Here is a 17,327-nt window from a genome sequence, read left to right on the forward strand (position 1 = left end):
ACACAATCGATGAAGCAAGAAATTTGGGATCCCATAGTCCAGGTCGCTGGTCTCTTCATGCTGGTCTGCTGCAAGGCACGCTGAGCGAGGCGACTGACCAAATATTTGGAGCAAAGGCTTCCAGCAACTTGAGCAGCATAGGTCATAATTGATCTTAGTGCGCAGCATCTGAGGTTCACAGATGCTTCGAAAGTGCTCCACCTTCCCTTTCCCTTCAGCATAGCATCATTGGATTTATTGCTATACCCAGTCTGGCGCTAGAATAAGCTCTTGAGAGCTGGGCACTGACGGCTGCGTCTGTCCTAGTGTTCAGGACAGAGGCTTTGCTCGATCCTCAAGCCTGGCAGATCAAAGAGCACCAGGGGGCCAAATTTGAAGGTGCAGCAGAGCAGTGCCACCCAGAAGGCTTGGCAACTTCCAAAAGGCTTTGGCTTTTTCTTCACACATGACTCCAGCTCTCCTCCCTTATGCTCAGCATGCAGCGCATCAACTTTGTGTGCTATTGCTTTCTTCATGGAGGAGTAGAGAGTAGAGACAATCTCCATGGCGCGCAAGGGGTGTTGGCAGCAGCAGCCAGCAAGTCTGGCATGTCCCTCAGTGGTTTGAAGCAGAACATTTAGACTTTCATTGAGCTCTGCCTGTTGAATCCTGTCCTTTCCATGGTCTGCGCAGCTGCTGCTAAGCTCCTCAAGGTGGTCATGATGTCCATCAAGAATTCCTTGAATTGTGCGCTCATTCATCTCTGCAAGCAGAAGGGATGTGGCCTCAAATTTGTGACAAGAAAATCTTTGAAGCTTGAGCAGCCCTTCACTTATGTGATGCACTTGTGCGGTGTGCAAAGCAATGCTCTCTTCTTGTAGCAAAGTCACTTGTTCCTGAAGGTTGTTGACCTCAGACTCAATTTGCTGCTCCTCCGCCTCCTTTGACATCTTTATGACTGCACAAGCCTTGGCCCCTTTGTGCTCCAAATCCAGTCTCTTCTGCTTCAGTTTGTTGAGATCCTTAGTCCTGCCTTCATTGTCCCTGCTAGCCTTTGCCAGCTCCAACTCAAGACTGTTGACTCTGCTTGCCAGAGCATCAAAGCTAAGTCACGCCCCAGGCACTTTGCGCTTCTAGGCTCAAGACTCTGTATGCCTGCAGGTTTAGCTAGGAATGCTAATAGCTTGTGTGCCGGCACTTTGCTGATGCTGGTAACCCCTCTGCAGTTGTTATATCGGTAGGAGAAATCCTTGAGCTGCAGGGAGTTGAGAATGGGGGGCTCAGGGCGTTCAAGAAGAGGAGTCCATCCCTCAACAACACTCGCAACGCCTTTTCACCGCTTTGCATCTACAATGGGCAACATCATCTAAGGGTACCTTCCCAAGCATTGAGGCCTAACCATTCCCCTCGTCCAAGCAATCATCAGCAGACAACAAAGCTTAGTCTAAGGGCACCTTGTCCCTTGACAACCCAAAAATCTTGTGCACCATATCACAACTCAATAGCACCATTTCTGGGAGCACCATCCGTCATCACAGACCTCAGCAGTGAACCATCACAAGCTTCAGCTACAGCTTTTCAGCAAGACAAGTTCCTCATTCTCATTCTCCTCATCCCTCCTCCCCTGCCCCGCCCCCCTTCCCACCTTCCCCACCACCCTCAAGGAAGAGCATGTCGCTCGATCGTAGCCATGCAAAGGCGGAGGTACAACAGCGCGAAGACCACATTGAGGAGGCGACCAGAGCGTACGAGGAGCAGGAGGCAATGGCGAAGGGGCTATCCAAGAAGGTCAAGCAATTGGAGAAGGAGCTCGTGGACTGCAGAGAGGAGAACTTCTCCTTCGAGCGACAGCTCGTCTCTGCCTGCAAGCAAATCCAAAGGGTCCAAGGTCAGGTCAGCGAGGAGATACAGAAAAAGGAGGAGGAGCTGGCCAAGGCGGAGGACATACGCGACGAGCTCGAGCACGAACTCCTCGAAAAAAGGGATGAGCGAACGATGGCGGTGCGCAAGGCAGACAAGCTCGACATCTTGGTGCGCAAGTTGACCGCCGAGCTGTCAGAGCTGCGACAGTCGTCGAGCGAGCCGAGCGATGAGTCTCTAAGCTTGAGCACGGAGCAGGAGCGATCTGGCTACACGTCAATTGCGGTGAGTCGCTGAATTTGGTCTGCACCTTGATGGTCGCATCGTTCGACTGACCTTGCAACGGCCAATAAATTTCTCAGGATACTGATGATGTAGAGCAATCTCGCGTCGCGTTCCTCACGGTAAGTCTGGTGCGCATTCTGGAAGCGTTCATGGTCGCTGACTGACCTTGCAACGACCGATGTATCTCTCAGGATACTGATCATTTGGAGCAACCTCGCGTCGCGTCCCTCACCGTGAGTCTGCTGCGCATCCTGGTAGCATTCATAGTCGCTTAATCATCTTGCAACGGCGGACAAATCTCTCAGGACACCGATCATCTGGAGCAATCTTGCTCCAAGTCCCTCAAGGCAAGTCTGGGCTGCACCTGGAAGCGTTCATGGTCACATGGTCTGCGATCCTCCGTCCTGCTCAGCTTGATGCTGAGCCACTCAATATGCAGGCGACCATCCGGACAGCCTTCTTGGCCACTCCTGAGGAGCTACAGCAGCTCTGTGAAATGCTAAGACCTGCCTTGAAGAAGTCTCAAGGGCACCAGGCCAAGAACAAAATTCTGGACTGGATCAAGGCTGTACCTGGGGCACGAGAGTCAAGATTGGTCGATGTATCTTCAAGAGCCAAGCTGACTCCACAGCCTGCAAGCCACCATTGCAATGGCAGGAAGCTCAAGCGCGGCTACAGAGGGTGATTGGTTCTATCAAGAATGACTGACTCCTGTCTAGACCTTCAAGAAGCAACACTTGCCAGTGAGCTTTCAGGGGAGGTCAAGAGCACAGCTGCAATGTCCAGTATGTTGGCAGCATCTGAAGCTCCCTCCTTTCAATGTCAGTCCATGCTGCACAAGATGTTGCTCAGGTAGGCCACAGAGCCCATCCTGAATTCAGTGCAGAGCTTAGGGAAGCAATGCTTGCCATTGAGCACTCAGGGGAGGGCAAGAGCACAGCTGTAATGTCCAGCTATGGCCAATGCAGAGAGGAGCAGAGCACCGCTCCAGAGGGTGGACAGTTCTATCAAGAATGACTGACTCCTGTCTAGAGCTTCAAGAAGCATTGCTTGTCATTGAGCTTTCATGGGAGGGTAAGAGCACAGCTGCAATGTTCAGCATCTTGGCAGCATCCGAAGCTTTCTCCTTTGGGTGTCAGTCCATGCTGCACAAGATTTTGCTGAGGTAGGCTGAGGAGCCCATCCTGAATTCAGGGCAAGGATGTGAAGCTCCATTGGCTGTCAAACTATGCTGCATGAGCAAAAGCTGTGTGAGGAGCACTTCGCATGAAGAACAGAAGAACCACAGGATCGCAAAAGATGCCACTGGCAGACAGCAAGCAAGTCAAGCGCAATTGGGACAGAGAGCTAAATGCTGTCCAAGACCTAGTCAGGTGCCTGGAGGCAGAGGGCAAGGTCTCTGTGCACACATTTCATGCTGCTTTCCCTTCCGACGCACATTGCCAGACAGGGTGCCTGTGTTGCTTTACCAAAGTACAGCTAGCCATAGAAGGTGGAGGGCGGTGATCAAGATCGACAATTTGGGTGATCCAGACAGTCTCCTGAAATCCCTCAAAATACGGTTTAGTCAAAGATCATGTACACATCTGCAAAGCATTGCTTTCATCAAGAAGGCTTCCTCCAGCCCAGTTGCCTGCTCAAGTCTGCGATGAAGAGACTGCAGCGCCCAGCAAGGCTGCAAGGGTGGCAGCTCCTACTGTCGACTGCTTTCGAGGTTGAAGTCGGTTTGAGTCCAGCAATGAGTGAACTTACCTTTGGAGGGCATGCGGCAGACTCCCGCTCCATGCTCCTTCCTCTCAGGCTTCCATGCGGCCGCATCTCATAACACTCACGACTCGTGACCCACTCGCAACGCCTACGCTCCCTATGCATGGAAGCGGCTGCACAGAGAATCGATGGTGCAGCGCAGGTCGCACGCCTTATTGAAATGTGAATGACCGGCCGTGACGCGTGTCAGCTGCAGGGGCTGCAATTGGTGCATGATTTCTTCCCGTCGTGCATCTCTCTGCAGCTCGAGGGCGGGAGGCGCACTCGTGATTTCTTGGGTTCACATTCAAGCTCGTATCCGCGCTGCCTCATCTAACCATCCATCATGTATGCAGGTGAGTCGCGAGGCAACAGCAGGTACACACCTGGGCTAAGTAGGGTTTGCGGGCCCCCGTCGAGGTACGTTTGTATGTTTGTTGCTGACGCCCTGTTGCTGGTTGTGCTCGCGCTTGTACGCGCCAAGCTGCTGCAGATGCAGCTCTTACCGGACGAACCGGTACCGTATACCACAGAGCGGAATGCCAGCTCCCAGGTACTCGGAACGCTTGCACAGCATACACGATTCTTGATTGGCAGGGATCGATCTTGTGCTTGTCGTACAGTCACAGTGTAGAGATGCAGGCTGTGTACGCAGTCGCGAGGCACTGGAGCAATGTCACTTGTTCCGCAAAGCCTTTGCTCGATCCCGATCAGGCGCTATGGTACTGTGCCCACCGGCCAACGTAGCCCATCCATCAGGTCGCGCCGACACGCCGATAGGGCGCTTGCGACTTCAACCTCTCCCACCTGCCGCCGGCCTTTCCGCTTTTGGCTTTTGATGTATCGCACTTGCCCCCTTTGCTACGCCCCGCTTACCGTCTCACATTCGACCCCCACAACCCCCATCCTTTCGCTCCAGTGCTCATTCCCTACCCATCCAGTCACTCTTTTCTATCCAAGATATCTTAACGAGCCGACGGGGCAGGTCTGCGCAAGACCCTGCAATCCTCAGGCGGCTCCAATCATCCTATTGACGGCAGCTTGATCGTGACAAGTCTTGCGCGGCGTGAAGCGCTCTACCACTACCACCTTCCTTTTCCTGAGAACCAGAATGCGCTTCTCGTCTCCTCTACTCCTGGCCACAAGCCTGGTCTTGCTGGGCACCGCGAGCCCTGCCATCGCAGCCTTGAAGACATGCACGACCAACCATTGGACAGTGCAAGGCTCAGTGAAGCCATACTATCAGTCCTCGGGCGCGAACGTGCAAATCGGAGCCGATGGTGGATGGGTGTCGCTTCCGACGGGCAAAGCAGTGTGCGGATCCAAGCTGCTACGCACTACTTTCAAGGTTGGTGCTGGGTTGACGGTGCCACTTTATGTGTCTGAAGACACGGATGATGCCAATGTGGAGAGGGTAGTGATTGGCTCTGCTGCCAAGGGCAGGGATGGGTGGTACTACTTCAACTCTCTCACCAACGCTCGAAACAAGGCAGCTGGCAATTTGGCTGGAATCGATGAGAAGCGCATCGCGGTGCTCGTTCCACAGTTCATGAACACAGCAGACAAGGAGGCCGGTTCTGCATCTGCCACCGACCTCCTCTTCAAGGGCTTGAGCTGGTCGTCTGGCTCCAACGGTGTCGGGGCTGGTTCCACAATATCCTCTTTTGACGTCCTAGACAGTTTGGTTAATCTGGCCAAGTCACGATACCCCAAAGCGACGAAAATCATCTTTGCCGGGCACAGTCTTGGAGCGCAGGCCATCAACCGCTACTCGACTCTCAGGAAGGGCGCCGATGGAAGCGTACCTTCGCTAGAGTACTTCATTGCCAATCCGGGCTCCTGGCTGTGGATCACGCCGGATGTGCCCGTGCCAGATGCGACTTGCGACAAGGCTGCGCACGAGTACAAGTACTTTGTGAAGCGCGGCGACTCGAAGCTTCCGCCTTACGCGCGCACCGATGTCGACTTGCTAGATCAGAGGGGTGTGTTGTCCAGGTATGCAGCTCGCAAGGTGCACGTTGCTGTCGGACAAAAGGACTATGGCCCTGGAGATACTTCGTGCGCTGCAGGCACGCAAGGCAAAAATCACCGACAACGTGGAAGACTGTACGTCGAGGCGATCAAGAAGGCTCTGGGAGGTAGCTTGCCGGCTAGCTGGACCTACGACATCATTCCTCGATGCAGCCACGATCCGGACTGCATGTTTGGCAGCGATCTTGGCATTGCTAGGCTCTTCACGGACGGATACCCTGGCTTCGTACCCAAGAACACCCAGAAGAGTCGTCGAAGCGCTCACAAGTCGCATCAAGCAGCCGACTACTAAGTACTAAGCCACTGTTGCTCCAGAGATGCAGCCTCTTTCTTTGGCTGTTCGATTCTCAGGCTGTATTTCACGCTTGAGCTCGAGAAGCACTCGCCTTGCCCCTTGCCTAACGGCGCCCATTGCCATTTGCTTAGACCTTGCGCCCTTTCACCGCGCAACATACCATTCGATTCGAGGCCCCGGGAGGCTCCCCACCTTGCTTGTATGATCACACCCCGAGACTGCACCCAATGCTCGTCGCGATGCTCGCGACTCGAGATGCAATGAGATGCTTGAGCATGTGATTCGCGGTGTGCGCCTGCCAAGTCCGGTGTTGGAGATGCGACCTGCGCCGAGGTCACCTCGGAGGTCACCTCGTGCCCTGTCAATAGCAGGTGGATGAAGGAGTATTCGCATCGATTGTCAAAGCGGACCATCGCTCTGCCAAATCGAGACGGCGATGGGCAAGATGATTGGTAGGTTCCGGGCTCGAAGATTGCCCTCATCACTTGACTGTTCGGAAATGCGGACTTTTTAGCTTCGGAGATCCAAGATGTTGATGTGAAGGACGTAGACAGACAGACACGTGACTGGCATTGCCAACGTGCCGTGCACGTCAGTTCCTCCGCGGAGAAGACCACAGCGCAGCGATATATGCGAAAATTCGCGGCCATTTCCGTGCAGCAACATCGACTTCAGGCACTCCAACTGCGTCTGGCGTCACCGCCTGCACGCAATGCGTGATTCTGCGGAAAGACTCTCGCGCATCATATGGCGATCGAGTGGGGCGCAAATCTCGAACCAGAATCACGTGAATGCTATACAGCCAGGGTGGCTGATGCTTGCATCGCACGCACGCGCGAGCGGCATCACGTCTTCGAGCAGCCTGATTTCGCAACGCAAATTTGGAGACTGCTCTCGAGCCTGTATCTGAGAGCGGCCGCGTATGTGCCTGGTGATGAAATCAGACTTTGGAACTCAGCAGACAGGCGAGAGGGCTAGACATCAATTTTGGGCTGCACCGTCTTCATCTTTCGTGATTTCCGTATCGGTCCATTCAAAGCCGTCGACAGAACTCCAAACTGCTCCCTGTGGAGCTGTCTTAAGCGGCAAAGGAGAAGCGACATCTAGCACGAGCTCCTCAAATGCTCCTGCTCCGACGCGCAGCTATCTCAACGCAGCTTGGGCAGTGCGGAGACAGCGCATCCACTCCATTCTGCACTCGTTCCCTCGTCTAGCTGCGACGGTGCAGTCGCAGACCACAGAACCCTGCATTCCGCTCCCACAGCTCCACGTCATCTCACCACTTGCTCGTCGTCATCGGCGAGATCACGGTTGCAGACGTGACTCTGGGGTGCATGGATCAGATCCTCAGCGCATTCAACCCACTCACCAGCAGCGCTCGAAGCATCAAGCAAGCTCGTCACCACAGCATCTTCATCTCGTGATTGCGACCAAGTCTGTGCGCGATCGCTCACCGAATTCAGTCCCAAGCTCGAGCTCTAACCCCGGACCCCGACACCTGAAGGTCAAGCCGCGTTCTTAAAGTGGGTCCTGACAACAGACTGCATCGTTCTGGGGATACATGCTGTCCACTTGCCACGCTGATCCTTTATAAGGAAGTCAGGCGGAGACAGCAACTCGGACGAGGGTTAATTCACATCCATCACCGTGCAAGATACTTCATCCACTCTGGCACGGAGTGGCGCCGACAAACTCATCGGAGCGCCTGTCAAGCCACAGCCAGTACGACGTCGAGTACTCTTATCTCGCAAACGATCGTCTTGCGACGACTCGCGCCACCGTCGTCCTCGCCTGTCCAACCGCCTCACAATAACGAGCGCGCCCGCTTCGAGTCGCGGCTGTCTTGCACAGAGAGATCATCGCAAGCTAGAGTCTCGGCAGAATGGCTAATCAAAGAGCGTCCGGCTCAGGCTGGTATCAGAGGGAGCCTCCGCCGCTGGCCAGCATCCCGACTGATTGCGATACGCCAGCTGGCTACAAGTGTCTGCAAGAGAAGCTGTCCGCAAGCTCGGGCCGTGATTCCAACTCACCACCGACTAGTGCCAGTGCACACGCCGACGAGGCAGATATCCTCTCTCTACCTAGTGCCGCCAATGAAGCTAATCTGAAGCGTAGCGCGGGGGTTACTTTTGCTGCCTTACCAGCAGAACAGCAGCCGCGTCACATCATAGCCACGCCACACTCGCAATCCTCCTCACACACTCAATTGGAAGGGCCACTTGCATCCGATCCGACTACGATGACGCAAACCAGCGACCCTTCCTCGCAGCGTAGAGATTCTGGCAGCAGTCACGCCACCACAAACGAGGACCGCATGAGCCAGAGTACTGGAGATGCAGCTTTGGACATCATTGCTGAGATGGCGCGCGCCGGACCATCCACCCCACTGATCCCTCCGCCTTCTCGACGGTTGTGCGTTCGACACCAGCGTATGGCCGATGAGCCTACAACAGCTAAATTGCAAAAGGTGAGTCCGCACCGCGGTAATCGGGGCGTATTGGGTCTCGTGGGCGACGATCAGGCCACCCTCCATCGTGGCTCAGTGAGGTTGCGCAGGTCGTGCGGTGGTGGGCTGTCCGTCCTTCTTGACAATGGACAGCTTTGCCCGTCGTGGAAGCTATGGACTCTGTCCATGCTTGCAAAGACTCTGCAATATCGTTTGGATCCAGTTTGAGGCCGCGCTCCGGTCTTCTACGAAGCGTAGCCATAAAAGCGATCCTACATACATAAACGACGCGACGCTGACGACGCCGAGGCAGGTTCGCTGACACCTTCGCTGCTCTGGCACAACCATGACAGTCCATTGAATCTCTACCTCTAGCAGATCAGCAAGCGGTTAATACCGTGTGGACCCTCTTCTCGTCGTCGCCTGCATCGAGAAGAGCACTCATTCTGCAAGGACTCTTGACCATGTGCTGTTTCAGCCAACTATCCCTGTTATCGTCCGAGCTGGCACTGGCGATTCGCATCGACCCTTTTTCGCTCTTTCCACGCGAGATCTCGCTGAAGGTGCTCGGCTACGTCGATGCCATGTCCCTTGGACGTGCTGCCCAGGTCTCCCGCACCTGGCGGGCTCTGGCAGATGACGACCTGCTGTGGCGCAACATGTGCGAGCAACACATTGAGCGCAAATGCGAAAAGTGCGGATGGGGTTTGCCTCTACTCAGCGAGCGACGAAGACGCGCCAAACCCAGCACCCCTTTGACCATCACACCGTCCGGCGATGCGGCAACGGGTGTGCCTTCACCAACGAATGGCAACGGCACGCTGAAGAGAAGCATCACTGCCGCAAAAAATGCCGCTGCGCAAGAACGTCATGCCAGAGCAGATAGCAATGCTGGATCGGCTGCCCCCTCACCATCAGTACAGTATGCCTCGATCGATTCGGAAGAGGCTGCAGCAGGCAGCTCGAGCAACGCTGAGGCGGGATCGTCCTCCACGCGACCTTCCAAGAGACCGCGCCTAACGTCTGAGGCCACCTCAGCTAGCGCGGAGAGTGCTGCTGCAGCAGCTGCGACCGCCCTCATCACGCCACCTCATTCCGCAGCGTTGTCGCACGCAACTCGACCATGGAAGTCTGTGTACTGCGAGCGCCTGGCCATCGAGCGCAACTGGCGCAAAGGTCGCTACACCAGTCGGGTGCTACGAGGACACAAGGACGGTATCATGTGCCTACAATTCTCCGATCATCTGGCTCACCCACAATTTCCGGTCCTGATCACCGGATCGTACGACCGAACCGCTCGCGTTTGGAATCTGGACACGGGCGCGGAGCTACGTGTGCTCAGAGGCCACTCGAGAGGGGTTCGCTGTTTGCAGTTTGACGAGGCCAAGCTGATCACGGGCTCCATGGACCGCACTCTCAAGATCTGGAATTGGCGTACTGGATCATGCATTCGGACGCTTGAAGGTCATACAGAAGGCATCATCTGTCTCAACTTCAACGAAGACACTCTCGCCAGTGGCAGTGCAGATTCAAATATCAAGATCTGGAACTTCAAGAATGGAGAGTGTTATACCTTGCGTGGCCATACCGACTGGGTGAACTCAGTTCTACTGTGGTCAGGGCCCGCATCTGGAGGTTCACACGCTACCAAGACCAACTCTGCTGCCGGGGGCGCACCTACCAACTGGAACGACGGTGAATTACGCGCCGACGGCGAGCGTAGCACCAGCGCCGGTGCATCTGCATCTGCAGCTAGTTTCGTCTTCAGCGCCAGTGACGACGGCACCATCCGACTTTGGGATCTCGAGTTGAGAGAGTGCCTGTTGAACCTCGACGGACATGTCGCCCAGGTGCAAAGCATTAAGCTCGTCATGCTACCGCATGATGTCGTGGACAAGCTTGCTCAAGGCGAAGGCGGATCCGACGATCAAACCACTCGAAGAGGATCGCAGCATCGTATCGCACGGCAAGGCGAGAATGATCGTGGGGCGAATGTATCGAACTCCATGGACGGAGTTGCTGGAAGTGTCGCTTCGTCCTCGTCATCCAGCGGAGCTTCGACCTGCGGCTACAATGCCTCTGTGGTTCCCGGGGGCCGCGAACCGAACGGTGGGTTCGCACCGGCCATGCCTGAGCGACACTACAACAACGTCGCCAGCAGATCCGCTTCGAACTCTATCACTCGCAAGCCTATCGATCCTCAACTTGCCCGACTTCATAGTCGTTTGCACAAAGCGGGACTCGCACCAGCTCTGCCGCTGGACGCTGAAGAGGGCGACATTGAGAAACGCCGTCGCGGGGCTAGTACCGACGCATCTGGCCACGGCGCTGGAGGCGGCACTCGGGCGGTTCTCTACTCCGGCTCTCTTGACAACTGCATCAAAGCCTGGGACATTGAGAGCGGTGGGAAATGCGTGCGCACGCTCTTTGGCCACACGCTCGGCGTCTGGGCAGTGGATTGCGATACCAGAAGACTGGTCAGCGTCTCGCATGATCGCACCATCAAGACTTGGAGCGCTAGCTCCGGCGCTTGCGAGCTGACTTTGGTCGGACCAAGAGGAGCTACCACTTGCGTTCAGCTTGCAGACGATAAGATCGTCTGCGCCGGCGACGACACCGAGATCAGAGTCTTCGACTTTTCCGAGCACTGAATGTGCCGATGCGGCTCGATGACTCTTCGCGAACACCTTTTCATGGCCCAGAACCACGTCGAGTCCACTTTCTCCCTTTTTCTGGCGGCCTCGATGCGTCTTTTCACCGTCCAAAGGTGCTCGCGTCGTCGCCTGACACCCATTCACCATGTACACTACGATCAAGGCCGACTACCTGTATTCCAGCATCCTTGGCACGCGAGCTTTTTCCGAGCTGGTCTGGGCCTCCCATGTCTCTCGACGTGCGCTGCTTGAAACTACGCACACTCGTCGCGGTAATGTCATATCTGCGAACGTCAAGCTTGCAAGCGATGATTTGATCGAAAGGTTAGAGAGTTAGGTCTGTCATTGCGAGCATGTAAACGTAGGATAGATAGGTCCCTAGGACAGGGAGGTCGTCGTAGAGAATGAAGGACCCAGCGTTGCAGGTAAGTAGGACTGCTGGGGAACGCTTGGATCAGGCGGTAGCTTTGCCCAGCGTTGCAGGTGACTAGGGCTGCTGGGGGGCAACGCTCGCATCAGGCGGTAGCTTTGCCCATGAGCTTGCTGAATCGTCTGCCCAGCGTGCCCATCTTGCTTTCCGACCCTTGTTCGTTGGTGGAAGGTGCCTTTGCAGCCTCGGTGCCATTGACCCGTTGTTGAGCAGGCTCGGCAGCTGATGCGCTCGTTTCAGCAGGCTCTTTCTCCGCAGACTCGCTGCCATTGTTTGCGACCTGCGAGACGGCAAGCGAAAGCATTGTCAGTGGCGTTGAAAGAAATTTCGAAAGCCCTCATCGCCGAGCACTCACAGCTTCTTTGTTCTCTGCTGCCGCGCCAGTCTCTGTCTTCTCGGCTTCTTTATTGTCCGGCTCTTCGCTATTTGCCGCCGCCGCCGGCGCTGAAGGCTGCTCGCTGCTCGACTGCTTCACATCATCGCCTTCCAGCTCTCGAGCAATCTTCTCTTCTCCATAGAGTGCGATCCAATCGCGTTCGGCCAAAGCCTTTTCGGATCGCTTCGCAGCCTCTTCGGGACTGCTGGTGCCGCTTTCGATCTCCTTGATCTCTCTTCTGAGCGTAGCTGCGCAAGTCCTCCTACCCACGATGTGAATCTGTACAGAGCCATCTTTCTGCTCGTACCGCCAAGTGACTTTGCCTTGCCCATCCAGCACACCCTGTCGGTGAGCAACGGTCTTGCCGCGAGAGTAGGGCTCCAACTCGAATTGAGCCACGCGCAACTTCAGGATCAGAAGCTTGCGCTTCTTGATCGTCTCTTCGCTAGCGCCACCTTTTGCCCACTCCCTAGTGACCTGCTCAAACTCCTGCGCGAGCGACATGTAGTGGTCGAACCTCTTCTTTCTCTCTTCTGTATCCTTTTGCAAGTCGTTCTCGTGAGGATCAGGCTCAATGTACTCGAATTCCGTAACCATATCTCCTCCGATCTTGCTGACAAGTCGAGAGGCTGGCACGTGCTTTGCGAAATCCTGAGGCTTGGAGGTGAAGACTACCTTCTCCCTGACCACAGGATCCAAGAGAGGACGAAGAATAGACCAGATGGGCTTGAAGATGTAAGGCGCATTGTGAATGTAGAAAGTGCCCAGGGACTCTGGGTAGTAGCTGGATAGGACCTTGACGATGAAGAGGACGCACGGGAAATCCATATTCTTCAGTCCAAAGCCAGTCAAGTCGAAGAAGAGCACCACCTTGTCGCTGGGAGGGCACATGAGCAGCCTAGCAGTCTCCACAGCAAAGATGACATACTTTTGCAACTGCGCCTGAGGTTGGCCCCAGAGCTGATGGATCTTGACGTGAATGTAGATCATGGGCTGCTCGTTGAGACTGCTCCCATTGCTGTACGTCTTGCCGCTTCTCATCTGGGTCAAGAAGTGCGTCATCTTCTCCCCTGCTCCCAGCTCTCCCATCTCCACCAGCGACTCGACGTCATTGTTCAATCTCCAGTGCATGCATGCTGCCAGCATCGCCACCGCCCTGCTCACATCCCATTTTCTAGCCCTAAGGAACCTGAGCATGCCAGAATCGGGATTGTCCCCCTTGACGAATTGCCAGACTGCGCTTCTGAGCGCTTCGGGTCCATACTCTTTCTGAAGCGCGGTGAGCGCAGCTTGCTCCTCGGCCTGTTGCTGCCTCTCCTTTGCATTGTCATCCTTGGCAATGCCGGCATTCTTGGGATCAGCATCCGCCTTGTCCGCGTCTTTGTCGACCTCGTCCGAAGGTAGCTCCTGCTTTTGAGCTCCCGTGCCTGCTCCATGCGCTTTCTCGATGACGTCCAAGAAGGCCAACCACATTTCCTTTAGCTTGGCTTCTTGCTCCGAGGTGAGGTTCCCGACGTAGCCTTCGTCGACGGGCACGGGCTGCTGAGGGATCTCGAGCACCTTTTCACCCTTGTACGTGCGCTCGATGGGCTGCGCCTGCGGTTTTTCATCTGCTTTGGTGTCTGCCATCTTGGTCGAAAGAGTGTGAGGCTTACGAGGGGTTGCTCGTGGTTGAATGAGGATATCTGAAGGTAAAGCGGACAGGATGGGATGAAGATGGCAAAAGGGGGTTGGGGGGGGGGGGGGGTGGCGAAGGGCAGGAGGTCGGGTCTTTTGAATTGTCTTCAGCGCTTTATAGACCGCCAAGATGGTGAAGCTTCCAGCTCGTCGAGGCAGCAGCACAGCAGTAGTCGTCATGATATGTGAAGCGTTCATGAGGCTGTCAGAGCCAGAGCGCCATACAGCAAGTACCCACTCCTGCTGAGCAGTGCCAGTGCCAGTCCCACCACAACAGACGCTGCACTCACGACTCAGACTGCACATCTGTCGGAGTATGCATGGTCAAGAGGTGATGCTTTTTGCCCGAAATAGCGTGAGGACGATCGAGCGGTTGCTGCACCTGCTAGCTGCTGCATGCACGTCTAGCCTTGCCGACGCGTGTGGGTACTCGTGACTGTACGGTACCAGCCCAGCGTGCATGGCAGCCTTGGGAGAGCCACAAGTCACGAGTGGAGGGAGCACTTTGATGATCGAGAGAAAAGATCCAGAGACACGAGAGGCAGGAATTAAGGCTTTGCTTGCTGATGCTGCTTGCAGGGTGCACGGATCACGCTCGAGCAAGCAAGCAACCGCCCGCCAAGTCTCGAGTCCCCCGTTCTGTCGAGCCTTGGCCGCATGCATTTGCTCCAGCATGTGCTGTACCGGTACCAGCAGCAACATCAGCAGGACCGAGTCTGTCGTGAGTGAGACACAAGCCAGCATGCAGTCACGAGTCTGGAGCTGATGCGATGGTCGAGTACGTCATCGTAAGTTGTCTGCTTCATGTGGGCACCCCCTCGACTCTTGACTCAGACTCGTGACTGTCCACACTTGAGTGGCGACTGACGAGCAGAGTCACATTAGATGCAACCGACTTACTGACCCCACACTCAAAGACTCTTCTGGTTCTCATCTCCGGCCACGACTGGGGACATCCTTAGCGCGTCGCGGTGCACCGGATCAATTCCTGTCTGCAGCAGCAGCATGCCCGAGGCTCGGTGATGATTAGAATCAAGGCGCTGTCTGCGAGTGGCTTTGTCAGTCTCGTCAAAGGACGACAGGTAGTGTGGGTATTTTCTCGCGTAGCGGCATTCACAATTCAAGACTCAACATACGGCTGGCTAAGCAGATGCGCCAATTGGAAGCGCTACGATGTTCTCAGCGTTCATATGGAGGCCCGATTCGGACCTTGCGCAGAATCGGACACGGTGATCGAGTCGCAGACAACCTGTAGACTGACATTCTGCTTACGAAACATTCGAGAGCGAGGTGTGATGTGCGAAGGACGACTGCTCCGTATGCGCGAGCATTAATCGGGAGGGTGAACCTGAAATCCCCTCAGAGACCTGCATGTGTGTAACCCGATCCTTCTCATCGTCTTTACCCTGACTGAGAGCATCCTCTGGATACTACGTTGCATCCTTGGGATACTACGTTGCACCAGTCCATCGCTGCGCAACGCACACATTGTAGAGATGCACAGGACCGCTAGCATTTTGGCAAGCTCTTAGCTGCTCTCCTCGTCTCTCGCCTGCTATCATTCCGACCACAGCGAGTTGCTCCTAAATTCAAGGCATGCAGAGAAAGAGACAAGATCGACAAGAGGTCGTTCCTTCTGCTGTCCGTTGCTCTTTCCGACCGATGTAGTCGGACAAGTCACGACCACGCTCACCTGAATTTTCGCTCGCATGTCCCCTTCCTCAAGACGCTTGGCGCTCCATGTCCACACGCTCCATCTCAAGGCGTCAATCGAGGTACAAATACGATTTCGATGTGCAGTGCAGGCCTGACATAGAGTCATTCCAGTCTCTTCGACTCCGACGGTCTAGCTCAGATGTCGACCCCCCGCGATCCGAGATACTCCTTCGCATCTTTGATATCCTGTCACCGAAGCGAGCAAGCGGAGGTCAGTTTCTCAAGCTTAATGACGCAGGCGGAAACGCGGAGAGAATCATGCCAGCGTACGAGGGAGACCTTGCCACTGCATTGGCCAGCTGTGGGCTCAACTCACCACCATGAGATCATCATACGCTTGGGGGACATCGTTGAAGTTGTAGAGACCCCAGCCAATACCGTAAAGGAGGTAGGAGCCCGTGCTGACGAGGACCCACCAGGGAATCTGAAATGGGTTTCAAGGAGCGGAGGTAATCACTGGGTAAGCTGAGAAGGGAGAACACAACAGCCTCATACGGAAAGCGTCTCATTGATTCGCCTCCTGGTAGCATCATAGCCCCGCATCCGCTTCCAGATGCTCGACCTAGGTCATGGATGCAGCAAGAAAGGGACTGACAGGCTCTGCCAAAGCCAGTGCTCACCACCACGCCGATCTGACTTCCGCATTCGCGCAAGCTAGCTGGCTACGACACCACGCAAAGCCTACTAGTGCTACATGACTCACCACAGGCAATATTTCCCACTTGACCTCATTGCTGACGAGCGGGAGAGGCAAAATATCCAGCCAGAGGAGCGCATACACCAGCACTGCTGCCCCTAGACCTGTTCCGAAGCGCTGTGCGCGGGTCATGCTGTGCTGCAGAAGGGTGTCGTGCTTCAATGATGATCTGCTCGCTACGACGGCGATGCTCGACTCGTCAGAAGACGGAAGGATGAATTGTCCGTGCGCAGTGGTACGATGTCTGCTGTCCAGATGGACCACGGCAGCACACCTTAGACGAGGGTGCCGGAACGAGGCTCGCAGAACTTGGCTTGGCACGCAGATAGTCGCCAGGGATACTGGATCAAGCTGATATCCAGTACTCGTGACTGTTGTGCGGGGTTGCTGCTGTTAGGATGGTTCGTGTGTCGGTCGGTCGATCGGATGAGATGCTCAGCATGAATCAACAACATCACCAACACTCGTGACTCACGACTCTGACTCAAGACTCGCATCAGGCGCACCGCCGCGTTCGTGCCACCGACGCACGGGGCATCATCTGGCGCATCTACCGCGCGGAAGATCGAGCTTCGCGTCAACGCGCGCTGCGCAATATATATGATGACGCGCGAGCAGACCGCGGGCTGCGATGAGGCCGTTGCAGCGCGTGTGTTTTGTGTTCTCATGGCCGTGCGCACCTCAGCCAAATTCAGGAGAGCAAAATCTGTTGCCGGCATGCACACACGCGCGAGCTGCAATCCAACAGCAGCCGTGTCAGCACCGGTATACATGTAGAGGGCGAGCTTCTTCTTCGCCCGTGCGCCTATAAGAGCTGCTCACGATGAGCTGTGGACGCGAGCCACGATTGGGTAGGATGAGGGCTCTGGGTCTTTGATTCTGTTCCATCATGCCTCTATCCGTCCAACGTCCCACCTTGCACTGAACGCGACCGATATACCGCCCGTTTACACTCCTCGACACCCTTCCGCGTCGCGTCGACGAGTCGTGAGTGCACAGAATTGTATGGACCGGCATAGCATGCTCAACAGAAGTCACCGGCGTTCTGCAGCGAGGACCCTGGCTGCCCCTTCGCCCTCGAATTCGCCTCCTGAGCACAAGAAAGGCGCGTCGCACCAGCGGAGCTAGCTCCCCA

At 55.5% G+C, this 17,327-nt stretch overlaps 6 protein-coding genes across 6 annotated transcripts; 3 read left to right on the top strand and 3 right to left on the bottom strand.

Annotated features, from left to right (window-relative positions):
• Window positions 1-1,650: 1,650 nt before the first annotated feature.
• On the top strand, window positions 1,651-2,809 carry IE81DRAFT_345472 (hypothetical protein; the record flags this gene model as incomplete). The annotated part of the gene is made up of 4 exons (XM_025515919.1): window positions 1,651-2,124; window positions 2,202-2,243; window positions 2,316-2,357; window positions 2,564-2,809. 4 exons carry the CDS (start codon window positions 1,651-1,653, stop codon window positions 2,807-2,809), a joined length of 804 nt encoding a protein of 267 aa, XP_025371944.1.
• Window positions 2,810-5,215: 2,406 nt separating this feature from the next.
• On the top strand, window positions 5,216-6,106 carry IE81DRAFT_282860 (hypothetical protein; the record flags this gene model as incomplete). The annotated part of the gene is made up of 1 exon (XM_025511549.1): window positions 5,216-6,106. A coding segment is annotated over one exon (891 nt), but the record flags the coding sequence as incomplete, so codon positions are not given.
• A 2,404-nt stretch (window positions 6,107-8,510) lies between these two features.
• On the top strand, window positions 8,511-11,293 carry IE81DRAFT_310368 (WD40 repeat-like protein; the record flags this gene model as incomplete). Its single annotated transcript, XM_025512415.1, has 2 exons — window positions 8,511-8,663; window positions 8,996-11,293. The coding sequence occupies 2 exons, from the start codon at window positions 8,511-8,513 to the stop codon at window positions 11,291-11,293; spliced, it is 2,451 nt and encodes an 816-aa protein (XP_025371946.1).
• Window positions 11,294-11,403: 110 nt separating this feature from the next.
• IE81DRAFT_364765 (hypothetical protein) lies at window positions 11,404-13,848 on the bottom strand. The gene is made up of 2 exons (XM_025516886.1): window positions 12,082-13,848; window positions 11,404-12,006 (listed from the first exon to the last, which is right to left on the bottom strand). Exons 1-2 carry the CDS (start codon window positions 13,729-13,731, stop codon window positions 11,812-11,814), a joined length of 1,845 nt encoding a protein of 614 aa, XP_025371947.1. The 5' UTR covers window positions 13,732-13,848; the 3' UTR covers window positions 11,404-11,811.
• A 1,572-nt stretch (window positions 13,849-15,420) lies between these two features.
• IE81DRAFT_321096 (dolichol-phosphate mannosyltransferase subunit 3) lies at window positions 15,421-16,680 on the bottom strand. The gene is made up of 3 exons (XM_025513234.1): window positions 16,199-16,680; window positions 15,812-15,919; window positions 15,421-15,681 (listed from the first exon to the last, which is right to left on the bottom strand). Exons 1-3 carry the CDS (start codon window positions 16,322-16,324, stop codon window positions 15,631-15,633), a joined length of 285 nt encoding a protein of 94 aa, XP_025371948.1. The 5' UTR covers window positions 16,325-16,680; the 3' UTR covers window positions 15,421-15,630.
• On the bottom strand, window positions 16,381-17,038 carry IE81DRAFT_254757 (hypothetical protein). The gene has a single exon (XM_025511339.1). The coding sequence runs from the start codon at window positions 16,963-16,965 to the stop codon at window positions 16,468-16,470; it is 498 nt and encodes a 165-aa protein (XP_025371949.1). The 5' UTR covers window positions 16,966-17,038; the 3' UTR covers window positions 16,381-16,467.
• Window positions 17,039-17,327: the final 289 nt, after the last annotated feature.

The sequence above is a fragment of the Ceraceosorus guamensis genome (genome assembly GCF_003144195.1).
Source record: "Ceraceosorus guamensis strain MCA 4658 unplaced genomic scaffold IE81scaffold_9, whole genome shotgun sequence".
NCBI classification, from domain to species: Eukaryota; Fungi; Basidiomycota; class Exobasidiomycetes; order Ceraceosorales; family Ceraceosoraceae; genus Ceraceosorus; species Ceraceosorus guamensis.

What these genes read in the sequence shown, in the direction of transcription:
- IE81DRAFT_364765 (XM_025516886.1), bottom strand. Translation starts at nt 13,731, where the DNA reads ATGGCAGACACCAAAGCAGATGAAAAACCGCAGGCGCAGCCCATCGAG. An exon ending in CAGCAGAGAACAAAGAAGCT is followed by an intron (nt 12,007 to 12,081) that starts GTGAGTGCTCGG and finishes GCCGTCTCGCAG; the next exon opens with GTCGCAAACAATGGCAGCGA.
- IE81DRAFT_321096 (XM_025513234.1), bottom strand. Translation starts at nt 16,324, where the DNA reads ATGACCCGCGCACAGCGCTTCGGAACAGGTCTAGGGGCAGCAGTGCTG. An exon ending in AGTGGGAAATATTGCCTGTG is followed by an intron (nt 15,920 to 16,198) that starts GTGAGTCATGTA and finishes AACCCATTTCAG; the next exon opens with ATTCCCTGGTGGGTCCTCGT. An exon ending in CGTATGATGATCTCATGGTG is followed by an intron (nt 15,682 to 15,811) that starts GTGAGTTGAGCC and finishes CTTCGGTGACAG; the next exon opens with GATATCAAAGATGCGAAGGA.
- IE81DRAFT_254757 (XM_025511339.1), bottom strand. Translation starts at nt 16,965, where the DNA reads ATGTATACCGGTGCTGACACGGCTGCTGTTGGATTGCAGCTCGCGCGT.